Here is a 24,457-nt window from a genome sequence, read left to right as displayed (position 1 = left end):
TACACCAAAATAATTTTTTAAAATGATGGTTGTTTTAGGGTGCTGGGATTATGGGCTTAGTTTTCCTTTTCTCTTTGTTTTCAAATTTGTATAATATGACTATATTTTATTTTTAAAATATAATCTACAAGTACTGATAAGAGGGTATGGAGTTATTAGTCATTTCTCAAATTAGTGTAAACTAGTTTCCTCTGCAGTTTGAGCAGTTTGTCCCTTAATGCTTTGCAGAGATGGCCACACCAAGGGAATGGGCCTGCTTTGATTTGGTGAGAAGGTGGGAGTAGATTAATAGCATTAGAATTGGCAGGTAGGAGGAATTTAGACAGGACTAAGAAGAATTAGGGCAGCAAGAGAGAGATTTACCAAGAAGGAGGCATGAAGAGTCCATATTTTTGCCTGGGTTTGCAAGTAAACATTCTTCCTTTTCCATCTTATGTACATAGAAGCAATTAGGTAAGGGAATTATTAAGCAATTATTAAAGGAATTTCTGCTACATTGGTGAGTAACATATAATTTTTACTTGACAGTTGATATAACATTACTAGAGTGACAGCAGAAGGGCACGGAGACCCACACCACTGGTTATTTTTCTGGAAGCTCCTACAACTCAATTTCCCTGTCTTCTACTTTGATTGCTTTGGGAGATTTCCTGGATTTTAGAGAATCAAATGAGTGAGTCTTTCTGATGATCTGAAAAATGCCCTCTTACCTCTCAAATTCTCTGTTGTCAATTTTACTAGAGAGAAAAATTTAGGTACTGTTGGTTTGACAGAGGGAAATAAATATAACTATCTCCCTTATCCATTCTTAGGATAAAGGTTCTGAGATCCTATATGATCCCATACCATATAACATAAACACAATCTCTTGTTTGGAAAAGTGATAATAAAGATTCCACTTATCTGAGGGAACTTCAGAAAGTCTTTGCTTTTCAAAAACTATGAACCCATCTTTTACTTCCTTTTCCTTGTCTGTGTACACACACACACACACACACACACACTCATTATTAAATTATTGAATTTAGAAAAGAGAAATCCAAAGTTGAGAGTATGTTGATAATATTTACCCTGCTACACGTTTGCTTTACTATTTACTAATCATTTACTTTGCTGTGGAAAACAAATTCAAAGCAACTATTCTGAAATTAGATCTATTTTCTCATTCAAAGATAGTTATGCACATCAAATTATCAATATAATTTCATTTTAGAATTTGTGAGTTTTCCCAACTGTGGGTCATGCCTATCTATATATGCTAATAGAGAAGAGCAGTGTTCCAGAAAATTAAAATAAGCCCCTTCCATTCCTAGAGATTTTAACTTTGCTTTTGAATGGTTTATATAACATCTAGTAGCAGATTTACCTTCCTAATTGTTTTATGTTAATATTAAAAATAGATTTGAATTTCCATGTTTCTCAGCAGATGGCAGAGGGGTGGTGATGAGAGAGAAAAGAGTAGAGGCTAAATTAAAATTTTACAATTCATAATTCAAGAGATTGTAAATTTTGCATATCTCTAAGGCTTAGCAGAATAACTGGCACATAATATGAACTTAGTTTGTTTACTGAAACAAAGATAATTCAGCGATCTGCAAAAAGACTATATATTTCTACTTATATCTGCATGAAAAGACAATCCCAGCCTTTCTGTAGTATACAGCCACTGCCAATGGTTGTACAGGTTGTGCCTGCACAACAGCCCCCCTCGCTGAGGGGTCAGTCAGGGCTGAAATAGCCAGTCTTCCGTAGACAGAGCTGTGTACCGTGTCCAGGCTGTGTCAGCCGGTAGAGTTGGCCTGGAGGAAAGAATGCTTTTTTTCTAATTCGTGATCTAGAGGGGGGGGGGTCCCCTTTATCTATTTTACATAAAGGCACTAACTGTGTTAACATTCCCTTGATTTTCTGATTGCCTTTTGAATGAGGTGAGGTGATATTTGAATGTCAGAAGAATTTTTAAAATTTGGAGGTCTGTTTATCTTGGGGCAGTTAAGGTTACACACATACTTGCATGCAGACACATATACTCTAGATTATCTACAGAACTTTGCCAAATACAGAAATAAAAGACTTAGAAAAACATTATTACGTGTATAGTTCTTGCAGTCCAATGAAGCAATGCCCTTGGAACAGATTTTCTTAGAAGAATTCCTGTGGTGGGCAGTGTGGTTGGTAATATATTAACTATCTTGTTAAACGACTTTTTTTGTTTGCTGACATGGTCTCTTTCTTTTTGAACCCTGGGCTTTAGATTTTCCCTCTTTAGTACTTCCGGGAAGAGGGATGGTTTTGAGCTTTTCTCAGCTATCAAAACTTTATATTTAAGCAATTGTGATTCAGGGACCTTGGCACATTTTTTGTTGCAAAGTTTGTTTGGTTTTATATAAAGAGTTTGTATTTCTTCTTTGTAATGTGCAAATGTTACTAAATGTTGTTTTCTATAATTGTTATTATTTCCTTTCCATCTCTGACGATACTTGTCTTCTAATTTTGATTTCTCTCCAGCCTCTGCATTGAGGCGAGTTAGAGTATTACTTTGCCTGGAAGGAAAAGTGAGTTTGTTTACGTATTCCTCATCTTCATTTGGCATCTTGCAATTAGCAATTCTTGGATACGGTGACAGTACTGCTTCAGGTTTTTCCTGTACTATCAATTTATAGGTGTTATTGTGCTCCTTTTTGTCAAGGGACTTCATTTTCAGTGTCTTTTCAAAGCAAGCATTTGATTGAGTTATTTTTGATTTACCACTCCAACTATGTGGGTCTTGTATCTGTTTTAAAATCACAGTTCTCTGCTTGAGGAAACTGCATGAAACCGTGTTCTTTCCTTTGTTTCTTAGGCATTGTATCTGTAAGTCTTTCTGATGACTTATTTACTGGAATTGCCTGGGTATTTTTGTTGGAACAAAGTTGTACTTTAATTAAACTCAGTATCTTCGCTTCCTTAGGATAGTATCTTTTCTGTTCCTGAATTATTGATGGACTTTAATATTCTCTAAGGAAAAATGTTCCTTTTCTTCCTTTTTGGTCAACTCTGTTTCTACAAGTCTATCTTCAGAAACCTTTTGTAAAGTGGTTTTCTGAGCAATTTTTGAATACTTATTTTGCTTTTCTGAATGGTCCTCCACAAACTGATTTTCATCTCTTAAAGACAAATCTGGCTTTATACATTTTAATTGTGTGGAAGTAGAATTAACCAAATTTATATGCCGGCTTATCCCCTCTAATTGCCTTTCTGTGATTAGTCCTGATTTGGACAGTTTTTCTATAAAAAGGCTCTGGAGGTGTTTGCTTAAATCAGCTTTTAGATCTAAGAGTTCATTTCCTGATAAAGCTATAAGATACTTTTGTAGAGATTTACTTAAGGGATATTTCATGTTTATTTCAAGCCTACTACCAAAACTCCCTCTTGAAATATCTTGTCCTAACTCATGAAAAGATATTGAGGCACTTTTAGCTCTTAGAGAAGATACATTTGAGTGTATAGGCTCAGATTCTGCGTCTTTAAATAAACTGTTGTCTGAAAGGTTTTTTAGGAAATAGTTTTGGAGAATTCTGTTTAAAAAAGATCTTAGCTTTATTTCCAAATGTTTATCTATGAAATGACGATTAAAATTATTTACAAAAGACATGATTTCTTTTACAGTTTCTGAATTATTTCTCCAGAAAAATATTTTGCCCTTTTGGTTCTACTTTCTCATTCATCAAATACAGATTTTGATAGATTTTTGGTAAGTCCTCTTTGGTGATATATCCTGATTCTGAAAGCCTTTCTACAAGGTAATGCTGGATATGTTTACTTAATTCAGATTTTAAGTGTTTTATTTCTGACTCTGAGAGTTCTTCTAGAAATACACGCAACTTTGGATTCAAAATAGGTTTTCTGTCCAATTTGTCTGCTTTATCAAAATTCTCTTCGATATCTTCAAGGTCTTCTGTCTGCCTTGGAAAAGGATGTTCAATTAGTCTTTCTAATTCTTTTTTTAGTTGTCTGCTTTTAGACTGACTATATTTGAAAAAAACATTAAATATGTTTTTCAAAAAGGATTTTAACATTATTACATCAGAGTTATTAAGTTTACCCATTAGTGCATTACTTAAATTTTCTAAAGTAGAACTTAGATCATTTTCTTCTCTATCAAGCCTCTGACCATTACTTGGCAAATCTGTTTTTTTATCTGGTGTCGACTGATATTTTGAATCTTGTGGGGATCTATTTTGGCCTTTGTCTATGAATTCAACTCCATTAAAAGAAGTGGTTTCTTCGTGAATGATGGGTGTATTCTGCTCTGAAAGAGGTTCTGTTTTGCTTCTTATTTCTGAATAATACTCTGTGGAATCCTTTGGCTTTTCTTCAGCAAAAGCTGTCTCTGTATACTGCAAAAAACTCTTCTGGTATTCTTTATCTAATTCTATCACTTTGATTATCCCCGATTCTAAAAGAGTATCTACAGGAAATGCTTGTATTATCTGGCTTATAACAGATTTGGCCGGCGGAAATTCTATTTCATTATTGTTTTCTTCATAGTGAACTAGAACATTGGAAGGCGAACTCTCCCAAGCTGTGGGTAATTGACTCTGCGAGTTTATCTGTGTCTCACTCGATTCTTTCATTCCTCTCCCCAACTCTGAGAAGATCGGTGCAGTGAATATTTGCTTTATAACATAATCATATGCAAGGCTATTCAAATCTGGTTTGGAGCTAGATACTTCACTTTTTAAATGTTTCTTTTTGAAACTACTCTTTTTTTTAATTGGAAAATCTATCTCACCAGGCTCTAAGTGTTTTTCAGAGACAGGTTCTTTTTCTACCTCTGGAGAATTTCCTGGTCCACCTTCTGAAAGTGAATCTGCGGGAATATCTTTAATTATTTGATTTAAAAGAGACTTTGAATTTAAAATGTCTCCTTCTGAAAGCCAGCTATTTAAATCTTGAATTTTTTCAAATACTTTGCCTTCCAAACTACTTGGTCGTTCATCATGAAGAGCCAGAAGTGGAGAACTATGACTTTTCTTTCTTGCTTCGGTGTCCATAGAAACTTCAGGTGTAGAAAATAATCTATCTGAAAGGTCTTGCAGATTTTTACTTAAAATTAACTTGAGCACCATTGATTGTTTTAAATTTTCTATGTGGGAAGTAAGACTTAATGATTTTGAGAGGCAACATTTATTTACATTTACTTTTCCTGTCCTTGATGATTCTCCCTCAAAGTTTGGTAAAGATACATTTGGTAGCCTTTCCTGTAACTTAGTGTCTAAAGTCTTTATTGTGGCGATACTAGGATGATGGGCTAAATTATTCTTAGTGTCTAAAGTTTTTATTGTGATGGTACTCGGATCATGGACTAACTTATTCTTAGGGTCTGAAGTCTTTAGTGCGGTGATACCAGGATCACTGGCTAACTTATTCTTAGTGTCTAAACCCTTTATTGCGATGATATCAAGATTATGGGGCCAGGGTTTATCAGCAGGGCTTGCAGTTTTTGAATGTGTTGGGTAAGGAGGATCTTGGTCTTCATACTCTATAACCTCGGCACTTAAAATATTTCTACATTTGAACATATCTTGGTCTTTCCTTTTTCTGACTGACATTTTGTTGTTTATATTCCTTAGAAAAGGATCAAAACCGTTCTTGATGTTGAATTTCTGGAACTGTAATATTTAAAAAAAAAAAGGTAAGAAATTCTGACGCATTTGTTTTAAATTTATAATAAAATTTTTAGTTAATTCTCTTTGAGCAATCTGCCAATTTATCTATTCATCTTCCTACCTTCTACAAAGAGAAAACCAACTTTAATTATTTTAGAATAGTTGAAATTGGAATAATAATGAGAATTTTAATGCAAAATTTTCAAATTCCTAATTCTGATACTATGTTGTGTTCAAGAGCTTTTTGCTACCTGGAATATTTTTAAACGCTTAAAAGGCGCTCATCAATAGTTTGTTTGTTTAAGAACTCAATTTCCAGTGTTAGCTCCATTTGCTTAGACAAAGGCTAACATCAAGATCTAAGTCCTATCCATATAAATATTTTAGTAGCAATGTGGGTAATTTTTTTTTAAATGCAAAGCAAGTAGTAGATATTCCATTAAAAGTATCATAAATATTCTCTAAAGAGTGACTTGGGAACACAGATCATCTGCCTTTAAATCTGAGAGTTTTAACAATGATGATGAGTTCCACCTAGTCCTTAGCATGTTACAGTAGAAACTTGCTTTTTGATAAATATTATATATGCCTCAGAAATGGTAGAGAACAGTACAAAAAATTCTCAGTTACAGTGAAATGTCAGTGTAATAGACATAGGCAGTTTTGTAAGCTCTGGGATCAGGCTATTCTATTATTGAAATAGCCTAGATAACGAAGTCTCTTATTCAAACTCTTTGTTCATACAACTTCTCTATTATCCAATTAAAAAAAGCAAAACGTGAAATAATCAGCCTAGTATTTGTTTTAGTTCATATGGTTTTCAAATGCTAATTGATATCCAGGTGACAGCATAAGAATCCCTGTTTTTTTGTTTTGTTTTGTTTTTTGAGAAATACAGATTCCCAGGCTCCATTTCCAAACTGAGATTCATTAGGTCAGAGGTGGGACCTGGGAGTATGTATTTTTGTAGAGATGGGTGAGTGTTTCTACTGGGTAGTCTGGTTTTGGAACCACTGAATTACATCAAGTATTAGAGAAACCTAGTATTTAAGTATAACTGATATTGGGATAAGAAAACTCAGTACTCACCTGATATTTTGGCTTGAATTCTATATATTCTGGTTTGAAAGATGGTGAAACGTATTCTTTTGGTGAAAAAGCCACCTTATAAAAAGAGAAGTTTTAATTTTAGACTGCTTGTAATGAAAGGATATTTCCCAAAATAATTTTATTCATTCAATAGTTATTAAAGATATTAAACATTTAAAAAACTAAGTATTTTTCTCAAAACTACCATAATTTGCCTATAATCAAAAGAAATTTATATCAGAAATATATATAATCTTAGCTTCCCTGACACCATAATATTCACCCTATTGAATGTGTAAAATCAAAATAATGCTCAGCAACTTTAAGCAGAAACAAAATTGGAAAAGAAAACAGAACTGTTAGAACAAATGTAATCTAATTTTAAAAGGTTGTGAAATGCTTTAGATAATAAATAGCATCTGATATTACACTGAGATAGCATTTTCAATGACTCTCAAGCTGTAATTGTTAAATGGGTACTTACTGCCTAAGGAAACACTTCGTACTAAATCAAGGTGTACAGGAACAATTATAGAATCACAGAACCACTGACTTTTTAGAGATGGATGACACTTTAGAGATAATAAAGTCCTACTCTTTGTTTTACACAAAAATCTGCAGTTGAAATTATTGCCCTAAATTACCAGATGATTAGTAGCCTAAATCCTAGGCATCCTAAATTTTCATCTGATGCTCCTACTACCACACAATCAAGACTGCAGTGAAAGACAATGGCGCTTTGAAACATCATAATGTTTAGAGAAAACTTGATACCATCTCTCTGCAGAACACTTAGTACTATAAACCACTTTCCTACACATTGTCTTCTTTAGTTTGTAGCGTTCATTATATATCAAGTTAGTTAAAATAATTCACTGAATGCCGCTTTCATAAGAAATACTTTTGGTTTAAGTGTTTATTAATATTAAGCAGTTAATAACATGACTTTATTCTTAAATCTTTAGCAGCTTCCTACATTTTGTTATTCATTGCCCTCACACACTGACTCTAAATAATTTCTGCAAGTATCTCAGTATTCCCCACTATAGTTTCTCTCCAGGAAAATGTGTCTAACTCTGAATTCTAGAAATATATTTCATACTTTTCCACACCTGTTCCTTTGCTCATTTTGTTTTTCTTTGCCTGAATTTTCCAAAATCTCCCTTAAAAACAGTTTAAATTCTAACATTTGAAAGTTTATTGCCTTAAATGAATTTAGTAGAAAATTAAAAATAAACGAAATATGTATGACAAGGAAGTGGAAGAAAAAGTAGAAGAAAAAATATGATCTCATTGTTGTAAAACACACAAAACAAATAAATAAAAACTCCCCCCTAATATAAGCATGGAAAAATATATGAAAAGATACAAAATGTTAACATTGTTTTCTCAAGGGAGTAACTCTGGAGGAGAGGAAAGAGGACGCAATTAACTTTTACTCTGTTTAACTCTGTGTTATTGATTAGATGAACATACAATACTTTTGTTAGTTAAAAAATCCAGGATAGTTATATGACAGGGAAATGATCAGGATACTAGAAAAGGACAAAAAAAAAAGAAGCCAATACAGGAGCTTTAAGATGGTAGACTGAACATGTGCGTTTACTTTCTCCTACCTCTCAAAGTTCCAGTAAATTAACAGAAAATAATATTTCCAAAAGAAAAATCTGATGACAAATTGAAAGTATAATGGAGTAAGCATGGTTCAGGCATACAAAAACAGAGTCAGGTGGCCATTGAGGATCTTGTCTCAGATAAGATCTGGTCTCATTCAGTGGTCTCTGCACCACTGAAAACCTGAACTTTCTCTGAACTGTACCAGACCCAAGGACACCACCAGCAGTATTCAGAACAATACCTGCCAGCTGCGAACTTATGGTCTTAAGGTCTCCCCTTGTAATTATGCAACCATTTCAGACCCCAACCAATCCTTACTTAACAAGCACCCTTACTTCTTGGCTGCTCCGATCATAATTCTTGATAAACAACTCATGTAACTAAACGTAACCTTGCAGTTTTTGCCTTTATAAGTCTCCCCCATTTTGTAGTCCAGTGGAACACAATTAAAGTGCTTGAATATGTGTCTCCCAGGCTGCAGTCCTAACAAACCTCAAATAAACACCTTTTATTTCAATCAGGTCTCCATTTCTGAAATTTTGGTTAACAAATTCCATTGGAATACTGGAAATCAGTAAGGTAACACACCAAGATCCAGAAAGTTGAGAAAGTTTGGAAAATAGGAAAGCAGATGGATTGACTTAATGGAAAACCCCCATCAAGAAAACCAGAGCTTTGGGACTTCCCTGGTGGCACAGTGGTTATGAATCCGCCTGCCAATGCAGGGGACACGGGTTCGAGTCCTGCTCCGGGAAGATCCCACAATCTGCAGAGCAACTAAGCCCGGGTTCCACAACTACTGAGCCTGTGCTCTAGAGCCCGCATGAGCCTGCGTGCCACAACTACTGAAGCCTGCGCGTCTAGAGTCCATGCTCTGCAACAAGAGAAACCACCGCAATGAGAAGCCCAGCACCGCAACGAAGCGTAGCCCCCGCTCACCACAACTAGAGAAAGCCAGCGCGCAGCAACAAAGACCCAACGCAGCCAAAAATAAATAAATTAATAAAAAGAAAAAACAAAGAAAGAAAACCAGAGCTTTAAATAACAGAAATCAGGTAGGCCTGAGAAGCAATAAATTCAAGGTCAACATATACAAAGAGAATCAGATGATGGTGCAATTGTCATAGTATTAATTAAAAAGCTGCATTTGGAACAGCTGGATCACTTGGACCCTTCTTTATCAATGTTCTCTTTCTCAGTGCAAACAGAGCATACATTGCTGGCAGCACTGTCTTTCCCCAATCACTCACCAAACACCAAAACAAACAACAACAAAACAAGCAAGACCAAAACTGCTCTCTGAGAAAATGTGCAATCTGCCTAGGTGGGGACCCTGTATGAGTTTGAGCCTTAGCAGAGCAGCAGAGCAGAGCTTACAGCCACTCACCTTTTCACATCAGATAACTGAAGGGGGACAAAAAGGAAGGAAAGAACGTTCTATTCAGGAGAGAAATACACCGGTTCTTTGGAAATGCTGTAGGGTCTCCAGCCATCCTGCCTGCCCTCTTCCATCCCCATATACCCTCCAGGGAAGCTGGCCTGTCACACAGAGAATACCTATACAACCAACATATTCCTTCATTCACAAATATAAAGTGAGCCAACAAAGCTCATCAGATATGAGGAAAATCAGTACATGTAAGTGAAGGATCAATAAGAATAAACAGAACTAACCCCAGAGTAAACAGAGCTATTTCTGAGGAATGTAGGGGGAGGATGACCCTTGGAAAAGATTCTAAATAGTATCCTCAGAAATATCTAAAAGGGTATTATTGATTTCCACTTAGCTATATAATAGGCTTGTCAAATTTAATGTATACATAATAGGATTCCAGATTACCACCCTGCTCCCCTCCCCCCTCAGAAAGCCCACAAAACCTTGGCTTTTCTCTGTTTTTCCTCATCTCAGGTAATGATGCTACCATCTACTGAATTATTAGACCAGAAACTTGTGTCACCCTATCTCTCCACCTTCTTCTTTTCATATATAACCCAGCATTAAGTTCTGTGGCTACTGGCTTCAAAATATATCAAGTATCCAATCATATCCGACCACCACCTACTACCACTGTAGCACAAGCGACCATCATCTCTTCCCAACAATAGTCTCTTAACTAGTCTCTTGCTCCCTGTGACAGAGAATGAGAGTTACTTTCCCAAAATACATATTATCTCAAGAACCTCAATTTTTTTAGGGGCAAAAACGCTTACTCAAAAAGCTGCATCTTCCAGCCTCCTTTAAAAGACAGGAGTGGCCATGTGACAAGGTTCTGGCCAACTACATATAATTGGAACTTGTCGGGAGAAGCTTCTGAGAGAATATCTTAAAAACAGACAGGTACTTAATTGACCTTTATTCCTTTCCTTCTTCCTGCCTGGAATAGACTGTGACTCCTGGAAGTACAGAGGCCACTTTGTGTTACTGTACACTCACTGACATGAATATGCTGAGGATAGATTCCAGAAAGAAAAGACACATGAGTCCATGATGACATCATGAAAGCACTGCACCATTATTTAAGGCAGTGTTTCTAAATTTTTGTTACTCACAGATAAATATAATTCTTAACTGATCAACAACTTCCACACATACTGTCTATTCTTCCACAGTGGAATGAAGCTAGAAATCAATAATAGAAGGAAACTGGAAAAATCACAAATATGAAGAAATTTAACACAGTAGCAACAAGTACACCCAGTGCACAGAGCTTGATTTATAAATATCATTCTCCAGTAAAATAACCAGGACTCCATGTAGAAATTATTGATTCTAGGACTGGGGTAAGAAGAATACAGTGTAAGCCTGGAACACCTTATAGAAATAAAAAGTATGAAAGTGCTCAAAAAACAAAACATAAGAGTGCGTGTATCTTTCTGAATTATAGTTTTGTATGGGTATATGCCCAGGAGTGGGATTGCTGGATCATATGGTAATTCTATTTTTAGTTTTCTGAGGAAACTCCATACTGTTTTCCATAGTGTCTGCACCAACTTACATTCCCACCAACAGTGTAGAAGGGTTCCCTTTACTCCACACCCTCTCCAGCATTTGTTATTTGTAGACTTTTTAATGACGGCCATTCTGACCGGTGTAGGGTGGTACCTTACTGCAGTTTTGATTTGCATTTCTCTAATAATTAGTGATGCTGAGCATCTTTTCATGTGCCTACTGGCGATCTGTATGTCTTCTTTAAAAGATGTGAGATACTAATGCCAAAACTGTGCTTAATTTGTCCTTTAAGTGGAAATTCCATACAATGTTGATTTCATACACTAAATTCAATTATTAAAAAAGTATTGACTTTTCACACTATTTTCTTTCATACTCATTCTATTATTTAATTTTATTTTTAACATATTCCTTATGAAATCAACATTATATAGAGACTTGTCTTAATATTTTTATCTTTTTAAATTAAATTAAAATTTTATTATTTTTTTGGCTTCACCCTGCAGCATGCGGGATCTTAGTTCCCTGACCAGGGATCGAACCCGTGCCCCCTGCAGTGGAAGCGTGGAGTCTGAACCACTGGACAACCAGGAAAGTCCCTCTTAATATTTTTATGTCAAACTACATGGTCATCCTTGTTGCCACAGAGGCAGAGGGTCAAGTTTGCCAACTACACCAAGGATTGAGGATATTATCCTCAAGAAGGGATACTGACAGACAAAAACATGTTAACTATGTGAACAATTAATAAATAGCGTTGAGGTAATCATCTATCCACTTCAGCAAAATTATCAATAGATCTTTACCTCAAACCAAAAAAATTAAGTATAGATGGATTAAATATTTAAATATAAAAAAGTATACATAGATAAACAGCTAGGGGAATGCTGACATAATCTTGGAGAGGGGAAGGATAATCTAAACAAGATATAAACTAACAGCCACAAAGGAAAAGTGGCCAGATTTGACCACATAAACAGTTCAAATTTCTATAAGGACTCTGTGAAGAAGTAAAAAAAATGCAGATCACTAACAGCACAGATAACAAAGTATTTTTATTCAAAATACATAAAGCATTTTCACACATAAACACACAACCAATTTGTAAATATGAGCAGGGATTATAAACAGTCAAATAACAGAAATACAAATGGATAATAAATACATGAAAACTGTTCACTCATTAATTATCAGGAAAATGCAAATCAACAGAATATCATTTTTGTGCATCAAATTAACAAAAACAAAAATGACCAGGCTGTGAGATAATGGATATTTTCCTACATTTTGGGTGCAAATGCAAATAAGTAAATCTGGTTTAAAAGATAATCTGGTAGTATCTATCAAAAGTAAATATGCTCATATACTTTGATCTAACAATTCTGCTTCTCATTATTTATCCTATAATATACTTGTATAGGTGAATAAAGATAATACTTACCATTTAGCAAATGACTATTATGTTCCAAACCCTTTAAAATTCTTTGAAATAGATGATAGTGTACTCATTTTGCAATGAGAAAACTGAAAGTCAGATGTAAATTGCCCAAAGTTATGTGACCATGGTAGTGGAAGAATCTGGATTTGAACCTAGATATTTCTTACGGTAAAATCCAAGCTCTTTTTCCTATATCCTAGTTTCCTATTCCTAATTCTTTTACCATCAACAAACACTGCTTTTCATTGGTAGATAAAATTAAATTCCCCACCCCCCCACCTTTCTTCCACTCTGACCTTTGGGGAAATGATTTAGCATCCTGTCATTGTCAGGGTTTAAATAGAAACTTAATAAGCTATATCTTGAAAATCTTAATTTATGAAGGGGCTCTAAAAATGTGAAGGAACTATTGAAAGACTGTCACCTGAATCAGCTATGAGTTGAAAGAGACGTTAATCCTTTCCAATTCAGATTAGCACTCCAGAAGTTTGTCTCAAAATACTGCATTTCTTTAACACACTGTCTACCTTGGTTCATAAAAAATTCCTCTTTTAACTTCAAAATTCAAAGTTTATTTTACCATAGATTCTGAAGATTTTGTGACTTGTTTATGAAGCAATTAGCTTAGACTTTTAGGAATTTGTTCTAGAACTCTGATATGTCTTCAATTTATAAGCCTGTTGCCCTAGGTGATAGATTCTTTCAACTTTCTAAGTCTGTTGATTTTATGTAACCTATGTTTTAATGGGTTACCCACTGAATTTATCTTGTTCAACTTAATTTAGTTTTATCTGTCATATACAGGTCTGACTGCCAACCTTAGGAAAAATATTTAAGGTAAGTTTTCTTTTTCTTTATTTTTTAAAAATTAAACTCTTGACCATGTACCTTTTATCCAGTTTCCCTCAACAGTAACATCTTGCAAAACTATGTAATATCAATATCACAACCAGGATATTGACATTGTACAGTTAAGATGCAGACATTTCCACAAGGATCCCTAATGTCCTTTTAGAGTCACACCCATTTCTTTCCTGTCTCCACCTCCTACTTAATGCCTGGCAACCACTAACTTGTTCTACATTTATAATTTTGTAATTTCAAGAATTTCATATAAATGAAGTCATATAGCATATAACATTTGGGGATTGGCTTTTTTTCACTCAGCATAATTCTCTGGAAATTCATCCAGGTTGTTGTATGTATCAAAGTTCCTTTGTATTATTGAGTATTATTCCATGGCATGGAGGTAGCACAGTTTATTTACCTCTTCACCAATTAAAGAACATTTGTGTTGTTTCCACTTTTTGGCTACTATGAATAAGGCTGCTATAAATATTTGTGTTCATGGTGTTTTTGTGTGTGTGATCATAAGACTTAATCTTTCTGGGATAAATGCCCAAGAGTATAATTGTTGGGTTACATGGAAGTTGCATATTTAGTTTTTTGAGAAACTACCAAACTGTTTTCAGGAGTGGTTATAAAATTTAAAATTCCCATCAGCAATTTCTCTACATTTCACCAGCACTTAAGTTTATTACTGTTTTTTTATTTTAGGTAAGAGGCTTAGGTCAAGGTTTGGTTTTGTTTGCCCATGGATGTGCAATAGCTCCAGCACTACTTCTTGAAAAGGCTATCATTCCTCCATTAAATTGCTTTAGCATCATTGTCAAAAATCAGTTGGGCATACTTTTGTGGGTCTATTTCAGGGATGTCTATTCTGTTCCATTGATCTTTGTGTCTCTCTCTCCTCTAATACCACGCTATCTTGACTCTTGATTACTGTAGCTAGTAGGCCTTAATTAGGTAAAGTGATTCCTCCCATTTTCTTCTTTTTAAAGATGATTTTATCTATTCTAGGACCTGTGCCTTTCTATACACATTTTAGAATGATCTTGTCTATATTTACAAAGAGCTGGTATTTAGATAGAAATTACATTAAATCTATAGGTCAATCTGGGGAGAACTGACATCTTTACTATGTTGTTTTCCAATTCATGAATATGGTATGTCTATTTATTTAGGTCCTTGACTTCTTCCATCAACATTTTGTGATTTTTATCATCTAGATCCTGTACATGTTTTGTTAGATTTAAAAGTATTTAGTTTTCTTTGGAATTACTATAAATGTTATTGTGTTTAAAATTTTTGTTTCCACATGTTCACGTTAGTATGTAGAAATGCTGCTGACTTTTAAAAATTGAAGTATAGTTGATTTACAATGCTGTGTTAGTTTCAGGTGTATAGCAAAGTGATTCATGTGTGTGTGTGTGTGTGTGTGTGTGTGTGTGTGTGTGTATATATATATATATATATGTATATATATATATATATATATATTCTTTTTTAGATTCTTTTCCCTTATAGGTTTTTACAAAGTATTGAGTATAGTTCCCTGTGCTATATGGTAGAACCTTGTTGCTTATGTATTTTATGTATAGTACTGTGTATATGTTAATCCAAAATGCCTAATTTATCCCTCCCTCCACCTTCCCCTTTGGTAACTGTAAATTTGTTTTCTATGTCTGTGGATCTATTTCTGTTTTGTAAATAAGTTCATTTGTATCATTTTTTTTAGGTTCCACATATAAGCAATATCATATGATATTTGTCCTTCTCAGCCTGCATTACTTCACTTAGTATGATAATCCCTAGGTCCATTCATGTTGCTGCAAATGGCATTATTTCATTCTTTTCTATGGCTGAGTGTTAAAATGCTGTTGATTTTTGCACTTGGAATTTTTATCCTCCAAACTGCTCAACTCACTTACTAGTTCTACTAGTTTTTTTGTAGACTCATTGCTATTTTACATAGATAACTTTTTCATCTGAAAATAGAGACAGTTTGATTTCTTCTTTTCCGATCTGTGTGACTTTTATTTCCCTTTCCTGCTCTATTACAATGGCTAAAACTTGCAGTATTATATTGAAAAAGAATAATAAGAGCAGACATTCTTGCCTTGTTCCTGATCCTGGAAGGAAAGCATTCAGTCTTTCACCATTAAGTATAATGTAATATGGAGGTCTTGTAGATGCTCTTTATCAAGTTGAGGAATTTACCCTCTAATACTACCTTGTCGAGAGTTTTATATCATGATTGGATGTTGAATTTTGTGAAGAACTTTTTTTGTATCAATTGATATGATCATATGATTTTTCTCCTTTATTCTGTTGATATCATATGTTACATGGACTGATTTTCAAATGCTGAACCAGCCTTGCACACCTGAAATACTTACCATTTGTCATGGTATATAGTTCTTTTTATACATTACAGTATTGGTGTGCTAATATTTGGTTGAAGATTTATGCATCTAAGTTCATGAGAGATATTAGTCTGTAGTTTTCTTTTTTTTGGTAATGTCTTTATCTAGTTTTGGTATCAGAGTAATACTAGCTTCATAAAATGAGTTGGAAAGTGTTCCTTCCTCTTCTCTCTCAGAATAGATTGTGTAAAATTAGTGGTTTTTTTTTTTTTTTTTAATTTTAGTAAAATTCTCCTGTGAAACCATCTGGGCCTGGACACTTCTTTTCCAGGAACTTTAAAATTACCAATTCAATTTCTTTAATGGCTACAGGACTATTCAGTTTAATTCATCTTGATTTAGTATGTGGTTTTCTGGACTTGGTCCATTTCTTCTAATTTATGAGCATAAAACTTTTTGTAGTATTTCCTTGTTATCTTTTTAATGGTTGCATATATGTATATAGTGGTATATCAGGTTTCACTCCTGATTTTGGTGATTTGCATCTTCTCTCTTTTTACCTTTGTCAGTCTTATTAGAGCTTTATCAATTTTATGGATTATTTTGAAGAACCAGCTTTCTTTCTTTCATTGATTTTTATTATTTTTTTTAATTTTCAGTTTCACTGATTTCTGGTTTTTTTATTATAAATGATTTATTTATTTTTTAACATAGAGGAAGCTTGGTGGTGGATATGTAGCCATGCAATGTTTTTATGACTGAGTTAAAGTTCAGGCTCTCTTTCTTATAGAATGTAAATGTGTACCAACACATGTATATGTAATTGTTATAAAAATTAAGCTTAGTCACTAAAAGAAGATTCGCTGTCTGAACTTTCTTCTATATTTTTTTCACCTTCACCATCAGGCACTGGAGCATCTGGCCTCTCTAGAAGATCTGGGTCTAGTCCTTCTGATATCATTTTGTTTGTTACTGCCATCACTGGAACACCCACCCATTTTGAGATGTCTGGCATATCTTAGATCCTTGGCTACAGTTAAGATATTTTCTGGTGTTACTTCACTTTCCTGTGGTCCAGAGTCTTGTAAACTGTTCTGCTGTGATTGCTCTGAAGTGGTTTCAGAATGTGTTTCATTTGTGATCCTAGTGACACTTATAGGAGATACTTCAAACGTGACATCATCTAGCCCTGGGATAGATGATAAGTTCGCATCTAAAATATTGAGAGTTGTCTCAATTTGCTGGATACAAAGAGAAAGGTCTGCCAGTTTCTCCTCACAAACTGTAGAAAATCGGTTGAGAAACTGTACACTGTGCACCACAAATTGGTTTAGAAATGCCACCGTTCTGTTCTGTTGAACAGCTGGCACCTTAGTCAGGTCTATGCCTGACCCCATGAGAGGAAGCCCATCCTCATCCATCTCCTCTCTGTTCTTTATTATTCTCTTCATTCATCTTTTTGGATTTATTTTGCTCCTTCTTTTTTTAAGCTCTTGAGGTGTAGGAGCTTCGTTTATTAACTTGAAAGTTTTCCTCTTCCAATGTATGCATTTAGTGCTATACATTTCTCTCAGTGCTGCTGTTTTAACTGTGCCTTATCAATTTTGATATGTTGTATGTTCATTTCTATTCTATGTATTTTTTATTCCATTTGAGATTTCCTCTTTGACCCAGGGATTATTCAGAAGTGTGTTTTAAAATTTCCAAGTGTTTGGAGATTTTCCTGTTGTCTTTCTGTTATTGATTTCTCATTTGATTCTGTGTTCTGTACACAAGACAAAGATGGCCTCTGTATATTACCACCCCACCCACCCCAGGTTGCTTACTTATTCACAGCAGGCTGAGACCCATTAGCTCAAAAGTCTGCCAGCACCAGACTAATATTTGTACACATCCAATTATTTTAAACACAACCAAATAAGCAGATTTTTAACTATTTAGAGCCTGTCTGCTTTATATACTCAAGAAACTGTGCCCAGCATATACTAGCCATAGGTAAAATAAACCCTGGGGTTATAAAGACCCCAAGACTCTGCTGCCTTTTGGGATTCCTGACCCAGAGACTCCCTTCCAGGCTGCTGAGTGAAATCACCTAGAGATGTAACCCCCTCTCTGATATCCCTCTCCTCTAGCAATTTCCTTGTCCTTCTCTCCCTGAGTATTGGTCTCTGTGCGGTAGCCTCTAGATGGTCTCATGCTGTGAGAGACTTCCCCCACATGCAAGCCTGTCAAAGTGTCACTCAAATAAAGCTGTGTGTGCTACTGCCACCTCCTGGTCAAATGGTTTTCCTTGATCAGCCCCCAAATCCCTTGAACTCCCTATATTCCATTATGGTCAGACAGCACCACTTCATATAGTTTTAATTATTTTAAATGTGTTGAACTTGGTTTTATGGTCCAGGATGTGGCCTATCTTGGTGAATGTTCCATGGGCACTTGAAAACACTGTGTACTCTGCTATTGTTGGATCGAGTGTCAGTTAGATCCTGTTGGTTTATTGTGTTGTTAAGGTGTTCTATATTCTTGCTGATTTTCTGTCTAGTAGTTTTATATTTACTGAGAGTGAGGTGTTGACATCCCCAACTATAAGGATGGATTTTATTACCTCTTTCATCTCTATCATGTAATGTCATGCTTTGTTACTTTAGTATTGTTATGTCTTCCTGGTGAAGTGACACTTGTATTATTATATAACATTCCTCTTTATCTCTAGTAATTTTCTTTGCACGTAAGTCTATCTACTTTATTTGATATTAATATAGCCCTTGTTGCATTTAATGATTAAATTTTGAAGTCGCATCTTTTCCCATTCTTTTGCTTTTAGTTTACATATGTCATTGCACTGATATTTGAAGCTAATTTCTTGTGGACAACATGTTGTTGGATTATGTTTTTGATTCACACTGCCAACTGTCTTTTTTTTTTTTGGCTGTGTTGGGTCTTAGCTGCAGCATGCGGGATCTTTCGTTGTGGTGTGCGGGCTTCTCTCTAGTTGTGGTGTGTGGGCTTCTCTCTAGGTGTGGTGTACGGGCATCTCTCTAGTTATGGCACATGGGCTCCAGAGCGTGTGGGCTCTGTAATTGCGGCATGCGAGCTCTCTAGTTGTGGTGTATAGGCTTAGCTGTCCCATAGCATGTGGGATCTTAGTTCCCCAAAAGGGGTCAAACCCGTGTCTTCTGCATTGGAAGGAGGATTCTCAACCACTGGACCACTAGGGAAGGCCCTGTCTTTTTTTTTTTAATTGAAGTATAGTTAATTTACAATGTTGTGTTAGTTTTAAGTGTACAAAAGTGATTGTTATACATACATATATATATATATAATTTTTCAGATTCTTTTCCATTGTAGGTTACTACAAGATATTGTAATAATTGAGTATAGTTCCCTGTGCTATACAGTAGATCTTGCTGTTTACCTATTTTATATATAGTAGTGTGTATATGTTAATCCCAAATTCCAAATTTATCTCACCCGCACCAAACACTATCCCCTTTGGTAACCATAAGTTTGTTTTCTATGTCTGTGAGTTTATTTCTGTTTTGTAAATAAGATCCTTTGTATCATTTTTTAGATTCCACATATAAGTGATATCATATGATATTTGTCTTCCTCTCTCTGACTTACTTCAGTTAGTATGATAATCTCTAGGTCCATCCATGTGGCTGCAAATAGCATTATTTCATCCTTTTCAATGGCTGAGTAATATTCCATTTTATATCTCTATCTACCTACCACATCTTCTTTATCTGTTCATCTGTTGACAGACATATAGGTTGCTTCCATGTCTTGGCTGTTGTAAATAGTGCCGCTATGAACATTGCGGTGCATGTATCTTTTCAAATTAGAGTTTTCTCCAGATATATGTCCAGGAGTGGAATTGCTGGATCGTATGGTAGCTCTATTTTTAGTTTTTTAAGGAACCTCCATACTATTCTCCATAGTGGCTGTATCGATTTACATTCCCACCAACAATGTAGCAGGGTTCATTTTTCTCCACACCCTCTCCAGCATTTATTATTTGTAGACTTTTTAATGATGGCCATTCTGACTGGTGAAAAGTGATACCTCATTGTAGTTTTGATTGGCATTTCTCTAATAATTAGTGATGTTGAGCATCTTTTCATGTGCCTCTTGGCCATCTGTACATCTTCTTTGGATAAATATTCAGGTCTTCTGCTCATTTTTTGATTGGGTTGTTTGTTTTTTTGTTATTGAGCTGCATGAGCTGTTTGTAGATTAATCCCTTTTTGGTCGTGGCATTTGCAAATATTTTCTCCCTGTCCATAGATTGTCTTTTTGTTTTGTTTATGGTTTCCTTTGCTGTGCAAACGCTTTTAAGTTTAATTAGGTCCCATTTGTTTATTTTTTGTCTTTATTTCCATTACTCTGAGAGAAGGATCCAAAAACATATTGCTGCAATTTATGTCAGAGTGTTCTGCCTACATTTTCCCCTAGGTGTTTTATAGTATCTGGTCTTACATTTTTTTATTTTTTTTTTTTATTTTTTTTTTTTTTTTGCGGTACGCGGGCCTCTCACTGTTGTGGCCTCTCCCGTTGCGGAGCGCAGGCTCCGGATGTGCAGGCTCAGCGGCCATGGCTCACGGGCCCAGCAGCTCCGTGGCATGTGGGATCTTCCCAGGCCGGGGCACGAACCCGTGTCCCCTGCATCGGCAGGCGGACTCTCAACCACTGCGCCACCAGGGAAGCCCTGGTCTTACATTTAAGTCTTTAATCCATTTTGAATTTATTTTTGTGTTTGGTGTTAGAGAATGTTCTAATTTCATTCTTTACATGTAGCTGTCCAGTTTTCCCAGCACCACTTAATGAGGAGACTGTATTTTCTTCATTGTATATCCTTGCTTCCTTTGTCATAATTGACCATAAGTGTGTGGGTTTATTTCTGGGCTTTCTATCCTGTTCCATTCATCTATGTCTGTTTTTGTGCCATTACCATACTGTTTTGATTGCTGTAGCTTTGTTGTAGAGTCTGAAGTCAGGGAGCATGATTCCTCCAGTTCCAGTCTTCTTTCTCAAGATTGTTTTAGCTATTTGGGATCTTTTATATTTCCATACAAATTTAAAAACTTTTTGTTCTACCTGAGTGAAAAATGCCATTGGTAGTTTGATAGGGATTGCATTGAATCTGAAGATTGCCTTAAGTAGTATGGTCATTTTAACAATATTGATTCTTCCATTCCAAGAACATGGTATATCTTTCTGTCTTCAATTTCTTTCACCAGTGTCTTATAGTTTTCAGAGACAGATCTTTTACCTCCTTAGGGAGGTTTATTCCTAGGCATGTTATTCATTTTGATGTGATGGTAAATGGGATTGTTTCCTTAATATATTTTTCTGATCTTTCATTGTTAGTGTATAGAAATGCAAGAGATTTCTGTATATTAATTTTGTATCCAGCAACTTTACCATATTCATTGATGAGCTCTAGTAGTTTTCTGGTAGCATCTTTAGGATTTTCTATGTATAGTATCATGTCATCTGGAAACAGTGACAGTTTTACTTCTTCTTTTCCAATTTGGATTCTTTTTCTTTTTCTTCTCTGATTCCTGTGACTAGGACTTTCAAAGCTATGTTGAATAAAATTGGCAAGAGTAGGCATCCTTCCTTGTCTTGTTCCTAATCTTAGAGGAAATGCTTTCAGCTTTTCACCGTTGGGAACGATGTTGGCTGTGGATCTGTCATATATGGCCTTTACTATGTTGAGGTATGTTCCCTCTATGCCCACTTTCTGGAGAGTTTTTATCATAAATGGGTGTTGAAATTTGTCAAAAGCTTTTTCTGCATCTATTGAGATGATCATATGGTTTTTATTCTTCAATCTGTTAATGTGGTGTATCACACTGATTGATTTGTAGATATTGAAAAATCCTTGCATCCCTGGGATAAATCCCACTTGATCATGGCATATGATTCTTTTAATGTATTGTTGGATTCGGTTTGCTTGTATTTTGTTGAGGATTTTTGCATCTATGTTCATCAGTAATATTGGCCTATAATTTTTTTTTAATATCTTTGTCTGGTTTTGGTATCAGGATGATGGTGGCCTCATAAAATGAGTTCAGAAGTGTTCCTTTCTCTGCAATTTTTTGGGAATAGTTTCAGAAGGATAGGTATTAACTCTTCTCTAAATGTTTGATAGAATTCGCCTGTGAAGCCATCTGCTTCTGGACTTTTTTGGGGGGGCAGTTTTTAAATCACAGTTTCAATTTCAGTACTTGTGATCAGTCTGTCCAAATTTTCTATTTCTTCCTGGTTCAGTCTTGGGAGACTGTATGTTTCTAAGAATTTGTCCATTTCTTCCAGGTTGTCCATTTTATTGGCATTTAGATGCTTATAGTAGTCTCTTATGATCCTTTGTATTTCTGTGGTGTTCACTGTAACTTCTCCTTTTCATTTCTAATTTTATTGATTTGAGCCCTCTCCCTTTGTTTCTTGATGAATCTGGCTAAAGGTTTATCAATTTTGTTTATCTTTTCAAAGAACCAGCTTTTAGTTTCATTGATCTTTTCTATTGTTTTCTTCATCTTTATTTCAGTTATTTATGCTCTGATCTTTATGATTTCTTTCCTTCTACTAACTTTGGGACTGAACCTGGGGCCCTGGCAGTGACAGCAGTGAGTCCTAACCACTGGACCGCCAGGGAATTCCCTATTTTTTATTTTTTTAATTTAATTTTTATTTCTTAATGGGGGTGTAGTTGATTTAGGATGTTGTGTTAATTTCAGGTGTATAGCAAAGTGATTTAGTTATACATATACATATATCCATTCTTTTTCAGATTCTTTTCCCATATAGGTTATTAAAGAATATTGAGGGCTTCCCTGGTGGCGCAGTGGTTGAGAGTCCGCCTGCCGATGCAGGGGACATGGGTTCGTGCCCCAGTCCGGGAAGATCCCACATGCTGCGGAGCGGCTGGGCCTGTGAGCCATGGCCGCTGAGCCTACGCGTCCGGAGCCTGTGCTCTGCAACAGGAGAGGCCACAACAGTGAGAGGCCCGCATACCACAAAAAAAAAAAAAAAAAAAAAAGAATATTGAGTAGAGTTCCCTGTGCTGTACAGTAGTCCTTTTTGATTATCTACTTTATATATAGTAGTGTGTATATGTTAATCCCAATCTCCTAATTTATCCCTCCCCCTGCTTTCCACTATGGTAACCATAAGTTTGTTTTCTATATCTGTAAGTCTGTTTCTGTTTTGTAAATAAGTTCATTTGTATCATCTTTTTAGATTCCACATATATGTGATATCATATGATAGTTCTGTTTCTCTGTCTGACTTACATAGTATGATAGTCTCTAGGTCCATCCATGTTGCTGCAAATGGCATTATTTCATTCTTTTTTATGGCTGAGTAATATTCCATTGTATATATCTACCACATAAGTGGGTCTCTTGTAGACAGCATATATATGGGTTTTATTTTTGTATGCATTCAGCCAGTCTATATATTTTGGTTGGAGCATTTAATCCATTTACATTTAAGGTAATTATTGATATGTATATTCTTATTGCCATTTTGTTAATTGTTTAGGATTTGTTTTTGTAGGTCTTTTTTCTTCCCTTCCTCTTCTATTCTCTTCTCTTGTCATTTGATGACTATCTTTAGAGTTGTGTTTGGATTGCTTTTTTGTGTGTGTGTGTGTATCTATTGTAGATTTTTGGTTTGCAATTACCATAAGGTTTTGATATAACAGTCTATATATATACAAGATTGTTTTAAGTTGCTGGCCTCTTAATTTCAAATGCATTTCCAATATCCTACATTTGTACTCTCCTCATGATTGCTGGTTTTGATAGCATATTTGTGTATGGATGATTTCCTACCTTTATTGCATGTTTGCCTTTACCAGTGAGCTTTCCCATTTGTAATTTTCTTGTTTCTAGTTGTGTCCTTTTATTTTCTGCCTAGAGAATTTCCTTTAGCATTTGTTGTAAAGCTGGTTTGGTGGTGTCAAATTCTCTTAGCTTTTGCTTGTGGGTAAAGCTTTAAACTCTGTCAAATCTGAACGAGAGCCTTTCTGGTTAGAGTATTCTTGGTTGTAGGTTCTTCCCTTTCATCACTTTAAATACATTGTGCCACTCCCTTCTGGCCTGCAGTTTCTGCTGAAAAATCAGCTGATAACCATATGGGGATTCCCTTGTATATTATTTGTTGCTTTTCCCTTGTTGCTTTTAATATTTTACCTTTGTCTTTATTTTTTGTCAGTTTGATTAATATGTGTCTTGGTGTGTTCCTTCTTGGGTTTATCCTGTATGGAACTCTTATCCACTTCCTGGATTTGGGTGACTGTTTCCTTCCCCAGGTTAGGGAAGTTTTCAGGTAATACCTCTTCAAATATTTTCTCAGGCCCTTTCTCTCTCTCTTCTCCTTCTGGGAACCCTCTAATGCAAATATTAGTGTGCCTGATGTTGTCCCAGAACTGTTGTCTTAAACTGTCCTCATTTCTTTTTATTCTCTTTTCTTTCTTCTGTTTGGCAGCAGTGATTTCCAC

The 24,457-nt window shown here is 35.3% G+C and overlaps 1 protein-coding gene and 1 pseudogene across 2 annotated transcripts in view; both read right to left on the bottom strand.

Annotated features, from left to right (window-relative positions):
* Nucleotides 1-24,457, bottom strand: part of C2CD6 (C2 calcium dependent domain containing 6) — a gene marked incomplete at both ends in the record, with an annotated part of 136,636 nt that overhangs the window by 830 nt on the left and 111,349 nt on the right. The window contains 5 exon segments of the mRNA XM_079710678.1: nucleotides 2,090-2,771; nucleotides 2,773-2,983; nucleotides 2,986-3,655; nucleotides 3,657-5,651; nucleotides 6,738-6,812. Of these exon segments, the coding sequence (XP_079566804.1) occupies nucleotides 2,090-2,771; nucleotides 2,773-2,983; nucleotides 2,986-3,655; nucleotides 3,657-5,651; nucleotides 6,738-6,812 (3,633 nt within the window).
* LOC307057408 (WASH complex subunit 3-like) lies at nucleotides 16,790-17,369 on the bottom strand (annotated as a pseudogene). The gene has a single exon. The product of its transcript is annotated as a WASH complex subunit 3-like (transcript).

This window comes from Hyperoodon ampullatus, assembly GCF_949752795.1.
Source record: "Hyperoodon ampullatus genome assembly, chromosome: 8".
Lineage (NCBI taxonomy): Eukaryota > Metazoa > Chordata > Mammalia > Artiodactyla > Ziphiidae > Hyperoodon > Hyperoodon ampullatus.
The sequence above is the reverse complement of the archived record's forward strand: the minus strand, read 5'-3'. Positions and strand labels throughout refer to the sequence as shown.